Source organism: Falco punctatus (genome assembly GCF_963210335.1).
Source record: "Falco punctatus genome assembly, chromosome: 4".
NCBI lineage: Eukaryota > Metazoa > Chordata > Aves > Falconiformes > Falconidae > Falco > Falco punctatus.
The window spans coordinates 31,862,737-31,880,955 of record NC_137583.1 but is presented as its reverse complement, the minus strand read 5'-3'; the positions used below and the strand labels follow the sequence as shown (position 1 = coordinate 31,880,955).

General features: G+C 36.9%; 1 protein-coding gene across 2 annotated transcripts in view; it reads left to right on the top strand.

The window, feature by feature from the left end:
- Nucleotides 1–18,219, top strand: part of DNAAF5 (dynein axonemal assembly factor 5) — a 31,208-nt gene that overhangs the window by 4,775 nt on the left and 8,214 nt on the right. Inside the window, exons 5-9 of one of the 2 annotated variants that reach the window (XM_080382401.1) lie at nt 2,581–2,750; nt 5,691–5,903; nt 7,746–7,889; nt 12,849–13,017; nt 15,516–15,663. In XM_080382401.1, coding sequence (XP_080238527.1) covers nt 2,581–2,750; nt 5,691–5,903; nt 7,746–7,889; nt 12,849–13,017; nt 15,516–15,663 — 844 coding nt within the window. Of the gene's footprint in view, nt 1–2,517; nt 2,751–5,690; nt 5,904–7,745; nt 7,890–12,848; nt 13,018–15,515; nt 15,664–18,219 lie in introns of both variants that reach the window. The other variant, XM_080382400.1, reaches the window with a different exon arrangement.

Genomic DNA, 18,219 nt, shown 5'->3' with positions numbered 1-18,219 from the left:
AACATTCCAGCCCTGGATTCAATTGACGTTTTACGCATCTTGCTTGCTAGAATGATGGAATTAAGGCTTGAACGTATCATGTGCATGCACACACATACACACGTGTATAATATATAATAAATTATTCTTCAGGTTTATATATATATATTTAAAGAAATGACCTGATAATTTTGGACTTGAGTCCCAAGTTAACAGTGACTTTAAGATACCATTTCCTGCTGTTTATCTTTACTTCTAAACTGTGTGTCTCATTATTGGTCAGGCTTTATGTGGTAGAGGAGAAGAACAATGAGAGGAAAGGATGACTGGCTGCTTAATCTCACAGATACAAAGCTTTATGAGAGACACTAGTATACCTTAGTTTTAAGTAATAATTTGTGGTGACCTACCACAGACTGTATATGAATGGGTGTGTCCTTCCCCTTGTTTCCCCTTCACAAACATTCGATGTTGGTTGTTTTTTTTTTTTAATATGATAATGATGTATTTTAACACTTTATTGCCTTTTCTTGCGATTTACTTAATGTACTGGAATATCTTTTTACAACTGTGAGTTTATAGTACCTTTTACTACGCTATCTTTGTCCCAACTGTCAAGCTAATGGACCTGACATACGAGCCCCACTGTGCTTTAATCTCACGATGACAGATACTGCAGGTCAGAGGAAGAACAGAGTTAGACCTCATACCTGGTGTTGTCCAACCAACTGAATAGCTCTCCACTGAGCAGCAGCAGTTGCTGTTAGAATATTGCCTTAGGATACAGGTGCAGACATTTTATAGCAGGGAAGTCCTTGACAGGAGTAGCTACAGGGATAAGTGCCTGCATTTGAACATCTGAAATGAAGGAACTGCTGATAAAGGATGGTCCGAATTCTTTAAACAAAATTCTGCCTCAGGTCAAATAGGATGCCAGTCTGTATTTACTGTCTCAAGTTGATTTCTTTATTTGACCTTTTGCTATTCACTATCAGTTTTCATAATCCAAAGTATGGTCCTTCATTGACATAAGAAGCAGCAATTCTTGTCCCAATGCTTGAATTTAATTTTTTTTTCCTGCTGTAGGTATTTCACAGCCATGTTTGTAAGCCTTTTGTGTTCTTCAGACCATTCGCTTTAGTCCATTTTCCTTTTAGCATTTGTAGTTACATTGGTCAATGCGGCAAAATATCCTGAGACAGCTCAGCCATTTCCTTTCTGAGCATTTACGGAACTGTACCAGAAATAAAAAAATGTACTTGCACATGCAATGGTTTTTGACACCTCGTAATGAATAATGTCTCTTTCTTAAAACAGTGTGTGAAGATTGTGAGTGGCAATTATAAAACAGTGGTTCTCAAAGAACAACTTACCCGATTTTGTTTATATAAGTAGATACAGTGTAAGGGAAAAAAATGTGGCCGTAGAAAGAGACACTTAAAAAGTTTATTGCGGTTCTTTGGAAAACACTGTTATAGTTTTATGTGTAAAGTACAGAAGTGGAGGCTTGATAGTTGCTTGCAATATTGATCAATTGCTTCTGAGTATCAGTTATTTGTAAATGAACTAAGAAGTAAATTGGATGATTACTAAGGACAGTAAGCATTTGTTGGGAAAGTTACTTTATTAATTCTCTGGAAGTCTTCATCCTTTATTGAAGTAGGGAATATGTTTTTGTAACACTTCAGGATTTTGTTTAAAAACAAAACATAACCAAACTCCACTTTCCATGAAGTCTTTACCAATTAAATTCAATCTAAAGAAAAAAAAAATCCCCATACCGTTGTGAAATGTGTTATTTAATATAAAAATCAGACAGATGGAAGAGGCATATCAGTGAGCTGCTTTTCCTGAAAAGGCCTTAGAAAAGATATGTAATAGCTGTGATTTTTAAAACACTATCAGTTTGGTTGGCCTGATCTATTACATAGCACTTTAAAAATCAAGTGTCCTGGGACTTGTACATTTGCTAGACATGTTTTTTTACCTTTTCCTTTAGAGGGCATGATTGACATTGTCTGTTTTACTGCAGTTCATGTCCCCTGTATTATTTGTGACTTCTACCTTTCTTTCCCTCTCCAAACTATATTTCATTAAGTGATGCCACAATGCTTGCATGCAAGTCTTTCTTCTATCTGTGTGTTTCAGTATTGGTTTTTTAATGGGATTCGTGTTGCTGTAAAAATTAAGAGGAAATGACTAAGCTGGGTTTTCCAAAGTGGGTAATGTCCCATATTCATTTAAGTTCTCTTTCTCTTCTGTAAACTTTTAAAACATGTCATCTAAATCACTATTCAGTAATAAATACAGATAAATAAATAAATTTTCAGTGTGCTGCATGGAGTTCAAATTCTGCAATATGTATTAAAGAAATGCAACTTGCATAGGTAAATTCCTCAGCAGCGTTTGGAATGGTTTTGTTCCATGCTGAAGCAGACACCTATCGCTCTTACCTTGGAGCATTTAAACTTTTCTAACGTCTAATGTGCATTGGCTTTTCCTTTGATAGTTTTTTCATGCGTGTGTGGTTTCTTCTAGTGACTCGACCAGGACTAGGTTGTCGGGAACTTGTGTCAAGAAACCTCTACAAAATTCTTCCAGGTCTCTGTCATGATATAACAGACTGGGTTGAAAGCACAAGAATAAAAGCATCTGAGCTTCTGTATACGTTATTGCTACATGCAGAGGATCACATAACACAACACATGGAGCTACTGCTTAGAACTTTGTACCAAGCATGCTTGGATGAAGAAAGCAATGTGGTTAAAAATGTAAGTTTAATCTGTTAAATCTATTGTGCGCTGAATAAAGACCCTGTCCTTCATAGTCCTGGGTCCATCTTCTGAGGGTTGACCTTACCTTAGGGCACTGCAAATTGCCCATGACTGAAGGCTCCAGCTCAGGTTTTTAGGAATGTTAAAAACATGTGAACATTATACTTGATTACTATGTTAAAATAAACGTATTCTTGTATTATTGGTATGAAGACCAATAATAAAGTTATTTAAATACTGTTTAGTTTATGTACCAACCCCATGAAGCATTGATAATGTCTCTAAAAATCATAAACAGTGAATTAAAGTATAAATGCCTTGGGGCAACAAATTCAATTTAAAAAAAATGTGCAGGTCATGCCCCTTCAAGTTAATTTCACTTACCTCCCCCTGCTGCATAATCCAACCATAATTCCAACCAAATACTGAGGTATATTTATTCCGTGTGACACCTGTATTCGTGTTTGATTACTTGACTTAATGCTTGTAAAATGGCTTTTTATTCATGATTTTTTGTGAGGAATAATTAGTATCATTTTTTTCTAACAGTTGATACTCTCAACACTTTCAACAATACATCAATAAAACAGATGTAGTTGAAGACATCAGATAAATTTAGCTCAGGATAGATGGGTGATACAAATATTTTTACAGTTCTAAGGCAAAATCTTCTGTTCATATTTCTACACAAGGAAGAGAACATATGTATAACAAAAACAAATCCACATAATTAAAGCTGTAAATCTTATTGCTTTGAGAAACTGGAAGAATGTGTTCTGCTTACTGGATGCAAGCAGTCCAGCCAATGTCAGAAAAATTGACTTCCTAAATCAGGCTTTTCTTTAAGATCCTGCTATCAGTTGAACTACGTAGACCACAAAATCAATCCATTTCTGAGATTATCCTTTTTCTTATTTTTTTCCCCTGCAATTTCTTGTGGTGTTTAGTCTTTCTTAGTACGAAGTGTTGTCTCCCTCCCTTAATTTTTTTCCTTACTAAGTTACCCCTTCTAGCTATTGCACCCCTTCCACCTCCCCTTTCACAACCAGCATCTGACTTTCAACCACATTACTCTGCAGTGAGACTGAGCTTGTAAACTAAGCCAGCCACACACTGATCAATAGTAGAGAGAAGTAATCCTGGAATACTGTCAGAAGTAATCTTTTTTCAAAAAGGGGTCTATGGGCCTTAAGGGAAAAAATGCCCCAGGATTGAAATAAGATACATGCTACTTGGTGGGTGTGCAGCTTCTCAAGTTCCTTGGTGCTTATATAAAAATACATAAGAAAACTTAAATAATTAGAAAAATAAACCCATGTAGCCCTGCTGTCCAGGTCAAATTTCCTATCTAGTGCTTGTTGCTATAAATGTAAATTCAAAAGTGTGTGTTCCAACAGCATATAGTTTTCCCCTGCCTTTTGGTTGGTTTTTTTTTTTTTTGACCATACTTGTCTCTTTCTTAGAATTCCACCACGAATCTTCTCACAGGTGCTTCCAAGAGATTTATTCCCAGTTAGGAGATGGTTTCTGTATTTAATCTTATTCTTCTTGTGCCAAAATTTAAGATTCAGCTTGTTGGGTTTTTTGTGAATGCCTTTTATCTCCTTTTGATGCTGCTTCCCAGGGTACTTTGATTATCCCCACTTAGTGTTTGTCACTGTAAAACCCATTTCAGAGCAGCCACCAACATGGAAAATGTGCATGTCTTTTCTCCAGCCTAACAATATCAAGTGAGATGCATAGGAGTAAAAGACCAGATGGTCTCTTATGCTTTTTTTTCTTTTCTTGTTCTCCTGTTAAAAGGAGTAGATAAATTGAACCATAAAAATGTACCGATTCATACCTTTGAATTGTTTAATTGTATTGTCCTTTTCCAGTTTTCAGAGCACTAAGAGTCTTTTTCTTTCTCTGTCAAATACGGAGGAAGACAAGGTTCACATCTACGTAGAAAATGTCGTAACTGTTTTGAATCTTCACCCTTGTGAAAAGGAACAGCTATATATAGTGCAGATTTGAACTATAGAATTCATGGCTACATGCTTCTATTGAGACTAAAAGAACTAGGTTGATTTAAGTATTAATTAGATGCAATTAAAAATCCATGGCTAAATCACTAGACTGAAAATTATACACAGAGGGAAGTAAGCTTTCATGTTTGGGGAAACGAGCCAACCATTAAATAAATGGGTTAGGAAGAAATGTTCCTGTTGCACAGATAATGGCACAGTAGTTGACTATATCTTTATTCATGCACCTGACTGGAAATACTGGGCATCAGTCGGGCAGTAAGCTCTGGTGGGGTGGTATTTCATGTGGAATGCAACATACCAATATGTCTGCAAGGCAGAGATGGGATCAAAGGAAGGGAGTATCATGGGCAATACATAGTAATTTAAGCCTTCTCAGTTAAAGAAGTAAGAGATTGAAAGCACTGGGCAGTTACCCCATGGCAGTGCTTCCATACTAAGTGAGATCTGTAATCTTAATGTCAAAATATAGTACAACAGCAAAAAAAATTCTCTTTCTAGGTTTTATTGTTGTTGCTTTTAATAGATGGGTGGTGGGTGCATTAAGAGCATGCCTCAACAGCATTTGGAGGGCAAAATGCTAAACCACTAAATCTGCAACATCTGCTTATTATAAACTAGAGAGTTTTATTACACTGAAAGTTGTACACTTCATTTGTGTGCCTTACTTTCTCATGGAAGCTTGTCTGATGCTGAGAACAGTGCTCGCATGCCTTATTATGCTCTTACTGAACACATGTCAAGAAAATTTCTTCATGCATATAATCATTACTGAGTGGAAAAGGCTTACAAGGCAACTGCTGAAGCATTTAAAATAACAGCTGGAATCATAAAACCAAAAAGGCCATGATATGTTGAATGGTCTTTGTGTTTTCGGGAAGATCCTCAAGTTATTCCCATTCTTTTTCAGTGTGTGAAAGCAGCAGAATTGATTGGGACGTTTGTCAGCCCTAAGGTGTCATTGAAATTAATCACAGCAGCCTTTGAGAAGACACCCAAGCCATCCTGTGTAATGGTTCTAGCCGCGGTGATCCGCGGTAGCCCAAAAGAAATCTTACGGCCTCATTTGGCCGATCTTGCCGGCACACTGTCACAAGCTGGAGTTTGTCAACGGTCTGAAGAGGTAAGAATAATGAAAATACACAACAGGCTACACTTTTAGATCGGTAGTTCTCCAACTTATTTTTTTGTTTGTTCTCCCTAAAAGTTCCCATTCCTATCCTCCTTGCACGCCTACCCCACCCTATCTCAGGGTATGGTTGTGGATATGTGTCTGAGACAAAACAGGAGCTTCCTTATCCTCCCTGGGCTATGTTGTGGTCCTGGTCAAATCTGCTATTCCCAAAAACTTGCTAGCAGTCCATCCTCACAGCAGATGTGAGTTCAAGTTTGAGAACTTCTGTAAAAGGCTCCAGATAGTGGGAGAAAAAAGGTGTTTAGTATGTACTGTACTAATAGAGGACTACCTTGGGTGATCCAGAGGCAGAATTTAACCCATGTTTTGAAATGCCTTGTGTTCACAATCTGAAGGAGATCATATATTTCAATCCTAATGAGTAAAAATGACCAAAAACTTTTCACAATTTGTTGTAATTGGTGTGTCAGGTTTCCAAGAAAGATTCCCTCTTGATACAATCTTTGGTTTGTTTTGTATTATTACTGTTTTCCACTTTAAAAGAAGGGTACCAGTGCTCTTACACATACATTTAGGAGCATGCTTTCTAAACTGTTGGGCCTGGCTGCTTCTCTTTAAGTGAGAATCTAGGAGGAAGGCCTTTGTAAATCCAAAATTTAGTCCCAAGCGTACCCTTAACTAATGGCTGAGCCTGAAGACCATTTTCATTTTAGCATTTGAAGAATATTCATCAATTGCTATATAAGGAGGTGAGGGATTCTTTTCAACATGGAGATTTTTAACTTGTAGAATTTATTTTTCTTTCAACTGTTTGGATGTGGAAACAGGTGTTAAAGATGCACAAAAAGAATCCTTACTATAATTTCCCTCACAAATGAAATCCCAGTTTTCGTTCCACCCAAAGCTTGTTAGACCTCTGCTCTTAAGATGACCAAAAAAGGGCCAGTGTTGTGTCTTCAGAAAACTCTGACTTCATGTCAGATGCAGACTTCCCTTTAAAACAGTTACTCATGTGTAGACTGAATCTAGCATAATGGTCTTTTTGAGCCGATGTAAGATAGGCGTTTGAAGTTCTTCCCTCATTAGGTTCCTTCCCTAATGGAATATGTACCAGTGATGCAGGAATTAACCTTAATCTCCATGAAGTCTGTGATGATTAGGAACTCATATAACTGGAAGCACTATAACCTGATTGTTCAAATAACAATTCCCTGAAGTATATCTGCAAAATTGCTGCGAGGTCTTAAGCTTACCGCTTCCATTTGGCATTAGATACGGTAGACACATTCATCCATAGCTGAAGTGTTTGGTGGAATTGTTCTAACCTTTGGTCTTGGAAAACAGTCTTTATCAAATGAGATAAATTGGCTGAGGTAAAGGCAGACACTCAGGTTTTCTTGGTTTATGTATTTAACCATTATCTATTCAAAATAGTCAAACATGGAATAATTAAGAGTTCTAAAAAATGCCTTATTAATTAACAAATTACATTTCAGAATGAGAAAGTACTGTCAGTAAGCATTCCAAAAAGCTTTGATGTTTTTATTCACAGGGGAACTGTTGTGTGATTAAGAGTAGAGTCCTGTATTTTGTTAACAGGACAAGGTAAATAAAAACACATGGTGAAGGGAGGAAGACTATATTGTATTCTATAAGAAGTAGGATGTAGGTAATCAAAAGAACTAACATGAAATCATCAATATGTTACCAATTCAGGGGATTATACAATGTTCAGATTTTATTATTGTCATTTCCCATCTCTCTCCCTTAAAGAGAATGTTATGTTTTTCTAACAAAACATAATAAATACATGCTTTTATTTAAAAATAGGTCTTTTATACGGAGCAGTTGCTTTGTTGTGTACAAGCATTGATTGAAGTATGCCAGGAAGACTGCAAAGAAATTAGCTTGCAGCTAATGAAAATTTTGGTGACAATAATGGCAATAGCATGTTCTCAGCACGTTAAAGAAAAGGTAAACTATGAGCTGCTTTAATATTTTGTGATGTTTCTGATTTTTACTATTGATAAGACACTTGGTCTAAACAGAGCCATAATTATTTGTCTTGCTATTAGGTTTAAACTACAGAAATCCACAAAGATTGGTAGTTTGAAATTATTTGGTGTTGCGTGACCTTGAGTGTACCCTGTGTCTGTCTCCTCATCTTTTTCCGTAGCTGAAATTACTTGCGGTTTAGTCTCTTCAAAATGGATAAAGACAACTTCTCCAGAAGAATAAATCATTAAAATCTTATTTGTGAGACCTAAGAACGTGTCCAATACTGCTAGTTTTATTTAGGGTTTGCTTATTTTCATTCTGTATATGTGTATGTACAATAATCTGTTTCAAAAATTACATAGAAATATAATAGGTAAACATTTAGATATACATAAACCTTCAAATTAATAAGATTCACCCATGAGAATGAAAGCAGCATGAGGGAATACTGGGATTCTGTGTTTAGTCATAAAACTGTTCTGCAAAGACTATCCCCATGGCACTGTTCTGGTGATTAGTTAATATTTAAAAGTCACTGTGAAGGCTGAAAGCATGTCATCACTTGTCAGTCAAAATATTGATATTTCTGCTTGGCCAGTTCATAGTCGTTAGATACTATGCCTGTTTCCAGGCAACAGTTTGAAGGTCTCAATTTAATGTTGAATCCTGCAAATCCACAGGGCTGTGATTAAGATTAACAGCGACAGAGACTAGGGTCTTACAGGTTATTTCTTTTGTAGAACTGGAGGACAAGGTAGTGCTAGGGTTAGGGTGGGACTGAAGTTGAGGTTAAAGTGCCAGAATTGCTGGATGTACTGTTGCATATCGCAACCATGACAAGACTAGAACATACACTGATGTTTCTAAGGCAAATACTAGCTCCTACGTAAGTGTGATCTGCAAAAATCTGGTTAATATCAGAGTTTGGCTGACATAACAGAAAAGGATATTACTTGAGTAAGAAACTTAGGAGTTGGTCTTATTGCTACATCTTATAAGGCTTTTTCACTGGCTGTGGGCTGTTCCAGTAGGGAGTAATGACTCGTGGCTACTCCAAGGTTGTGCATCTCTCAGTGCATACTATATATGATTAATACCAGAATTATGTTTGGAGTTGGGTTTACAATTTGGGACAGCAGAGCCTGGAGAATTACATTTCTTCGTAACTGCTTGAAGGCTCACAGAGTCAGAATATGTGCTGATTCTGAGAAGGACCCTAGAATTCAGTTTTATTTTGTGGCCAAAAACACCCAGCATGGGTCTGTAGGCTACAGTTGCAACTAGGTTTTGGTTTTGGTTTGGGTTGTTGATGTTTGCTTTAAAGTGTGTTTAGATTAAGTTTCAGATTAGATGGTTTGAAGTAGAACATGGGAAGCTCACAGATGGGTGAGGGCTGCTGTTGGCCTAGAAGAACAGTTTACTAGGGTGGATATTAATCACTGGGCCATGGTTTAGGTGAAGTTTGGGGACAGGAGGTGTTCAACAGTTTAAACTTGTCACTGGATTCTGCAAAGCCCTGTCTGTGCTGTCGGTGCTGGTTGAGCTGCTGATGCTTACTTTTTAGTTAGATATAAGTTACTGGATTATGTTAATGTTGGGTTCTACACAGGAGCACACAAGTTGCCAGGAAAAAACTCAGTTTATTTTCTGACTATTAAAGAACAATTCATCTATAGATCAAGAGTACCACTAGTGTTAAAAATGTGATAGTTTCATAATCAATTTTTTTGTTATTTTTAGACAAAGATCAGATTGATTTTTACAGTAGTTGACCTTTTTACCTCCCCACCAGAACCAAAAGCTTAAATGTTGCAGGAATGCCTTAAAATCAAGTACATCTGTAGATGCCCTGATAATAGATGAGCTTTTTTGGCTAAACGTTATCTCAACCCCTTATTTCTCTCTTCCTCTTTCTTCCCCAAGCTAAATATCAAATAAATCAGTAAGCCATCCTCATGTAGCATAATTGTGACCTATCCAAGTTGTCTTTTTCTCAAACGCGTGCCTTAAATGCGATGGCTATTCTACTTCCTTTTCTCTTGCTCCCAGGCATGGTATTCCAAAGGCCTGCGTAGCATCAGTATTTACGGCCCCAGAGCTGACAGGCTGCTTCCAGCAGGCATACATTTAGAAAATTATTCTGCAAGAAGTAAAATAGAGCAAAGCTTGAAACAAGGATTGAAAAGACTTTGCAGGTCAAAGAGGGTACAGCATGAAGATCTGTCTCATGGAGAGCCAGTGCAAGGCTGGGATTTTGGCGGGGGGTTGTTCTGTGTGTGGTTTTCTTGGGGTTTTTTTGTTTTGTTTTTAAATAAACAATCTGTCCAAGTAAGCCTTGGACAGATGGATCTAGTATGTTTTGCCATATCTGGTCTGTTTAGCCTTACGGTGGTCTATAAAGTCAGCAACGAACCTTTGAAACCTTACAAACTCATACTCCTACAAAGAAAGCAGTTTCATGGAGATAAATTCTGATTTCCATGTACAGAAAAGTTAATCTCCCAAGATTATTAAAGGTTTAAGATATTCCTGCAGTTGCAGATGATTTTTAAACTTGACAGTACTTTGGATGAGAATCCTTTTTCTCATCAGCCTTTCTTTCAGCTAGACAGATAGAAAATCTGGCAACAAGATTACATAATTGCAATATTTCAATTTTGTCACAAAGACAAATATGGCTTGAATTTTTAAATTATTTTCTTTTCCCCAGTTACTGACTATTCTAAAACCTCCATGAGCTGTACAACTTGCAGAAGCCAAGAAGTCCCTGTTAAAATAGCATAAGACCATATCGAACAAATGTATTACAGCTAGCTTTACAAGTATACATTTGTTGTTTGGAAAAAATCTGTATTAAGGATCAAAAGATTTTGCATATAAACATAAATTGTTTTTTAAATTGCCGTATAGAACTTCAGTTCACGCTTTACTATAAAGGGGACAGAAGATCACAGAGATAGCCAAGACCACAGGTGATGTGACCTGATTGTGAACACTCAGGGTCTTGCTTCATTTTTGGCCCCTTTGCTATGTGTTAATCAGTGTTCTGGTTGCTTAGGGCTAACGAGAAAGACCAAGACCACCAACCGAGCACTTCAGTATCGTGATGAGGAGTGTGGTTTACAGCCCCAAACAGACTGAAGCCAAATCAGTTGTTAGAGTCTGTTAAGCCTGTATTGAGCTTGTCAGTGACTTAACTGGTGACCTAAAGATAAGAAATTGTTTCATTACCAGTGGCCTGTGCTATCTTGGCTCTTCTTTCGGCACATGTTAATTATTAGCATGAAAATAATGTGTCACTCCATTTGTTATCATTCAAATATAGGAAAGAAAATCACCCTTGCTATTTTATTTTTTAAACTGTGAAATACAACTTAATGGGAAGATATGCAGCAGTCTATTGGCATATTTAATTTATTGTCTTTATTTAATTGTACTCTTGAAACTAGTTTATTTTAAATCACCTGTGAACAATGTATGACTTTGTATTTCTTGTTCAATGGGAAAGAACATCTTGCTGCAGATTGTGTGGGATTAATAATGGGGAACAGTTTCTTTCTAGACACATTCTGTAAAATTAATTTATGGATAAATTGATATTTTATATACAGGTTATTCTGAGTTATTTTGGCTAGCTGGCAGAATGCTTCCAGAAATGAGAAATCTATTGTGCTTGAGGCAGGCAAACCTGCTTTAAAATCAACCTTTGTCCTTAGCAATTCCTGATTTTTCTTATTTACCCCCCCCCCTCCCCCGAGAAATCTCATTTATTTTCTCCACATCTGGTACTTCCATAATAACATCCTTCTCTGGCAAGTGATTAGTCTGTAAGATTCTAAAGGTCCTAGGCATGTATCAGCTAACTTGTGTGCTTGAGTTCAGCTTAAATATATCAAAAACATGACTACAAATTGTCATTCTACCGAACCACTTAGGAGTCAAATGATGTCACTTCCAGCACTGCACTGCATCTTTCCCTGCTGGAGCTGCCCCTGCTGACAACATATGGCACTTCTCAGTGGGGTTTCCAACAGTGTCTTGCTCCCCATTCTCGATTCACTGTCCACTGAAATCACTAAGACTATAGATGCTACTTCCAGCCTGCTTTTAATCTCTTCCTTAGAGAAGTTTTGTACCTCTTGTAGGAGTCTTCAGGAATTGTAAAAGCAAATTTTCCTTTGTTTTGAAGTAAATCTGCTACAAATGATTAAGAAAATCTATATGCTTCCTTGCCAAGCATGATCGTGTCTGGAATTCATTTAGTAGTTCTTCTTATGTTTTATTTGTGTGTGTTATATTTGCCTGTCTTATCTGAATGTAAATATGAAGAAGGTATTTAAAATGTAACAGTGAATTTTGTTACTTCTAAGCAACACAAGTTGCAAATTTCAAAATGAACTTGCCCAGCTACTGGAAGGAGAGTGTCTTGCATAATTAAAATTGGGGAGGTGGAGGAAGGGGGAGAGGACTAATACCATGTCCTTTCTGAGCTGCAACAGCAATAGTTTTTGGAAGCTGCCATACCCTGCTAGATGGGATTGTTAGAAATTCCCTCTATGCTAAAGTTTTAAAGCATTCTTAAATGAAGGAGAAAAATCACTACATCTTTAAAACTACAAAGAGCGTTTTTATGATGTCGTTAGGTTTTGGATGGGTTTTCACACGGATTAGACATTCTTTCATTTTGCTGTTAGGTTGCGGTGTTCCTTATGATTTCATTTTGAAATCAGGACAAATGTTTCACTTCAAATAAAAGTTAGTGGATGTAGTATAGGCAGACACTAAATGTCAGTCTTGATTGTCCTAGTAGAAACTATGGAAATCTTTTTATGTCCCTTCTGTTCTTACAGTATTATTATGAGGTTTAGAAGTTGTGGGATTTTTCTTTAAAATTGTTTCAGTTAAGATAAAGTGTCCTGTCTCTTGTTTTGACAGGTAGAAGAAACAATGTCTTCATTAGCTGAAGTGCAGCAATTAGATAGTTCTCTTGATCTCTACAAGCAGCATATAACTCAGCTTATGGAATGGGTTTCAGTATCTTGTGATTGTTGGACATGCTGTTCTCCAGAAATATTGCAGTTGGATGTCATCGCAACTCATTCAGGTACAATTTATTTAGTAGTTATAAAAAAATAAAATAATAATACAGTAATAATCTCCATAGCCTGAAGACATGCTGTATTTAATAATCAGAAACGTCACGAGACTGTGATGGAAAGCAAGACTGAAAATGTTGAAGCAGTTCAAATTCCAAAAGACTCCTTGGCTGCAAGGAGCTTACTAAAAGCACTTAAGCTTTCAGATGAATGAAATAGGTGAGGGTTATGTGGAGCCTAACTGATGTAGCTTATGTCTCCAAAAATTTATCTTTTTTTTCCATCTATTCACTAGTCTTATAAAAGATACTATCTTTTTGTACAAACGCTTCCTCACTTCTGTGTATAGATTAGTGAAACACTGGCATACGCTTTGCTTATGTTCACTGTGTAGATCTGAAGCTTCCTCTGACGCAGCTATTCAGATTGCATCTGGAGGCAAGGGACACAGTGACAGGCAGTCCTTTTCACCTAGGCACCCATTTTAAGATTATTAAAATGCAAAGTCCTGTTTATTTGTTTTTTCCTTTCTATTAGTTAAAAAGGGGATGTAGATAGCTATTTCAGCTACATATGGGTGAAGTATTTTTATTGATTGCTACTGCAAATAGCTAAATGTGGACAGGTATGTTTTAAGGGACTATCTTCTGCATTTAATCCTGGAATTTCAAAAAGAGCCTCAACAAAACTATCTGAAGCACCTACTTGTTGGTTTGTGTGGCAACCAGCATTAAGTACTTTTTCCTTTTTCATCCATGGAAAGAATCAGTGCAGGATCTGAGAGGCCAACTTTTCTGTATATTTCTGCTCCCGTTTCCATGACTGAGGAACTTCTAGACAGTTGTCTCTGTTTTTGTTAATGCTAAATAAATTATCAAATGTCTGGGCAAACATTTTGGCTTGTACCCAACACTGGTAATATGCTATTGTCTGTGTTTGCTGTCTGACACAGCAGTTCCTAGACCTTGGTGGGGTTTTTTTCTTAGTTTTCTTTTCATTCCCACACATAATGTTGTTTTAAATCAATTAATTAAGTTCACTCATTTCAATTTTCTGAGGTTTTACTGTTGTTCAGGAATATATGCTTCAGCTGAAATTAGCAATGTAGTTTATTTCCCATCTCTTGAATTTGCTCTTATCAGTTTGATATAATAGTAGTATCTTTTTAATGTCTCGGAACTCACATGAAGCAATGTATTTTGAATAAATGCTGTGAAAATAAAGACCTATTTGTTGGCAGAGAAATTTAGCAAATTGCAGTTCAACAGCCTGTATTGTTTCTGTCTAGACAGTGAAGATTTGGGGGGAGTATATTATTATTTTAAACATTAAATTTCCAGATATTATTAAATGCTATTGAACTTGTTTTGGAATCTTGAACGCTTCAATCTGTCCATTCCATGTGTGAGGAATATTCTTCTCATCAGAAATGCCAGTGTTGTGTCTCCTTCTGGGAGGATTTTCTGAGTGACTGGAGCTGAATTGGATGTGCATCACAAGGATGCAAAGCTGAAGAAATTCCTAGAGGAAAGTAGTTTATTGCAAACGTAGAGCAGAAGGAGCATTCTACAGCAAGAAGCTTGCAGAACAAAGCATTTGTGTAGCCTATGTGTATTCTTCCTCTTTAAAACCATGCTCATGCTAATCATTATCAAGGAGAAAGGCACAAACTTCCTTCTGTTTTGGGAAAATAACTTCTTCACATGTTCAGATAACAGGGGCTTTTTGTTTGTTTTAGTGGTGAAAACAGAATTCATCATAAGATGTGAAAATGTTAAACTAGAGAATGGATTTGGAAAATATTTTTATTTAAAGTAGCTTCTAAAATTCATCATATTTCAGATTCTCTTGTAAAATGCAAAATAAGCATTATTTAAACATGGGGAAAGAATACTGCTGCAGTAATTCTGCTTTTCAAGTTTTGAGGTGGACCCTTTCAAAGATGCCCTTTCCTGTGCCTCTGAGAGTCATGAACGTATTTCCCTGAATGCTACATGTGGAAGAACTTGAAAGAAGAAAAAAGCGTAGTTAATGCTGCTGTTTGGAGTGGTGTCATGGTAACTTTGTGCATTAGCCTCGAGCTTTCAGAGCTACATAACTAATAGTGTTAATCCCCCCTCAAATGCATTAGTCTACCCAAAATGTCATCTTGTACCGGTGGTCCCAGCAACTAGCAGATGTCATTGATATGTCCATGCTATATAATGCCATGTGGTACAGCAATACCATGCTGGCTACATGAATGTGGGGTAAACCAATCTTCACGGAGCACCGTGCTGCCGTTGCTAAGACTATGGGTACCTGAGCCCCTGGACAGTTAGTCTGGGTATTTGTATGTGGCCTAACAAGATGTAACATGGGTACATCAACGGTTGCCATGCAAGAGTGGAAAGTTAAGTACTATTTTAATACCAGACATATTACAGATTTTAATGCACTTGCACATTAAACATCTAAACAGAGCTTATTTGTACTCAGAAATAAGTCTTAAATGTTTATTTTCTAGGTCCTGTCATAGGTGAAGCTCTAAATGATTTTATTCTCATTCTTAAGACGTGTCTTCAGCCAGACAAAGATCCCCAGATGAGGTTAAAACTTTTCACTGTTTTATCGCAGTTGTTCCAGAAAGCAAGTGAAACCGTCAATTCTCAGGGGTAAGTAGAGTTCTAATTTCACACAGCTATTTGAACAGTACAGTGGCATTAAAAAGTAATGACCGTGGTAGTTATTTAACCCCTATAATTGTGTCCATGTTAGCATGTCTGGAAGAAGAAAGACTTTCCCACCATCTTCTACTGCATATTTTTTTGCTGTATTTTTTAACAATGCTTAGAAGGGCAGAATGCAATAATTTTAAAAAAATTATAAATAAATTGAAGTCTGGACTTCTTCCACTGTAGTCTTCCTACTTCTGCCACTATGGATAATTAAAATAGATGTCATGCAGATCTGGATAGTCTTCAAAAAATAGAGCTATAGTTGAAAAGAATACATGTTTGAAAGCCAAAATGGGGATTCTTAAGAAAGAACTGTGGAGGGCGTTAGTGGCTTGTTTTTTTTTTTTTCCTTTTACTCCCAGCCAGCTGCTAAATCCTTAAACTTTCCCTGTAGTCATTGCAAGGAAACACTAAAACACCCCCAAAAATGGGCATTTAAAAATGCCCGTGATGCAGCATGGTGTTTAAAAAGCATTGAACTAAATGTTTGATAAAGGATTAGTATCATTCTCAGTGACTGAAGATGGAAGTCTCCTGTTGCTTGGCACTTTATGCATTGCAAGTACAATCTAACTATAATTTATGGTGCTTATAAAACCACTCCATTTATAACAATGCCAACAGTGAGGCTCTTTTGTTATTATTAATTTACTCTTACTAGTAATGCAAACACTTCTGTAAAGTTGTCCTGAATATGTAACCCATATCTGCTCTCCTTTTCCTAGTGCCCGCTGCATTTAACATGTAATTGTATTCTCATGCTTTTTGTTTTTTGCAGTTTTAACTCTTAAACAAAAAACAATCACAAGAAGCGTTTTTCCTAAAAGTACTTTAATAGGAATTGTCACTTATATTTAATTTTTTTTTCATTATTCTAATTGGCACTTAGTGGGGATTCTGTTATACTGAACATTTATTCGGGTTCCATGAGGCTGCGTTAGTATGAATGTAGATGTATTTTTACCGGTTTTAGATATATTTAGTATATTCGTGGCCTACATCATACAGTGGGGGCAAGAGGAGGAACAAGCCTGGTGTTCCCATTCAGGGGGGGATTCCAGGTAAGCTGAAGAATCTCTGCCTGGGCATCCCCTAATGGATTTTGAGCTAGTGTGCTTAAGATGGAATATAATGAAGCTGTGCTTTTTTTAACTGAAAGCTTTTGTGCTGATAACTGGTGTTATCAGTTACTGTATTTTCAGGATCCAATGTCAAAATCCCTATTCATATGAAAAAATCTTTGTAGTCAGTGGATTAGTTGTTTAAATAATGTAACTGAGCGGTAGTTACAAGATCAACTAGATATGCAAGAATCTTCCTAAAAGAAAGAGAAGTGAAGCACTCTGAAGTGTTCCAGGAACTGTTTGTTGTAAGCTAATCTGTTAAACCTCTGATCTGTATCATCTGAGAATGCAAAGATGTGGAGCCAAGAAACTCATTTTATGTGTTCTGTGGTGCTCTGAGCACAACAATCATACTTACTAAGTGTGTAATAACGTAATTCAGTCTAAAAATAGGATAATGTGACTCTCCTATCTATTTATTTTCTTTTATGGCCTAATTTTACTGTCCCTTTATTTACTGCAGGATACATTATTAGCTCTTGTTCATCTGCTATACGATCACACTTAGTATTTTCTACATTTGTTCATTCTTTCAAAGTATTTAGTCAAATTCAGACGTGGCCAACAAGTTAGTCACACTGGCATTTCTTCTTTATACATTTTGAGTTAAATGGTCTCCTGCTCTTCCTCCTCAGAAATAGCATAACAGGTTACAGCAGAATAATGTTTGAAGAATAGAGTTAAATTCTTTGATCTGCCTCTTGTAGAGATCTGCAGAAAATCATTTAGGCTGCATCTAAGCAGTGTGACAGGTACGCTACATGGCATGCTACAGAGTCCTGATGCGCAGTGATCCTGGCAAGAGTGGCTAGAGGTAGGAAGGAGCTCTCTATTAACAGATAGCCTTATTCCTTCTTTATTTCTCACCTGTACAGCAGGATTGGTAGCACTTTGCTCTGAAGGTCTCTGAAGTGCTCAGGTAAGTATATCAAGTTAGGTCATGTAGGTACTGCTGGTAGAAAGATGATCAGTGCAGGACCATATGGAGAAATATCATCGAAGAGTGAACTTTTGTTTTGGCAGTAGTCAAAGTAAATAGGATGAAAAACAAAATCTTTCATCTGCAACCCAGTTGTTTGTATAAGTAATGGAACCAGAGAGGGGGAAAAGAAAACCAATGCAATAAGCTGCCAGCTTCACTAGGATTCCCAGGAAAGGGAAATTATCAATGTGGAAAAAGTAGAACATGTTTCAAAGTAATACTCTCAGTAAATATAGCCACACATCACACCAGCTCTACACAGGTAGCCACGAGGGAAGTTCTTGTGCTCGAAGCAGTATGAGTGAATGCCCTTTTGTCAAGATTAGATATATCCATTGAGGTTTGTAGACCTGTTTGTATGAAGAACAACTCCTGGCTAAGGCTGCC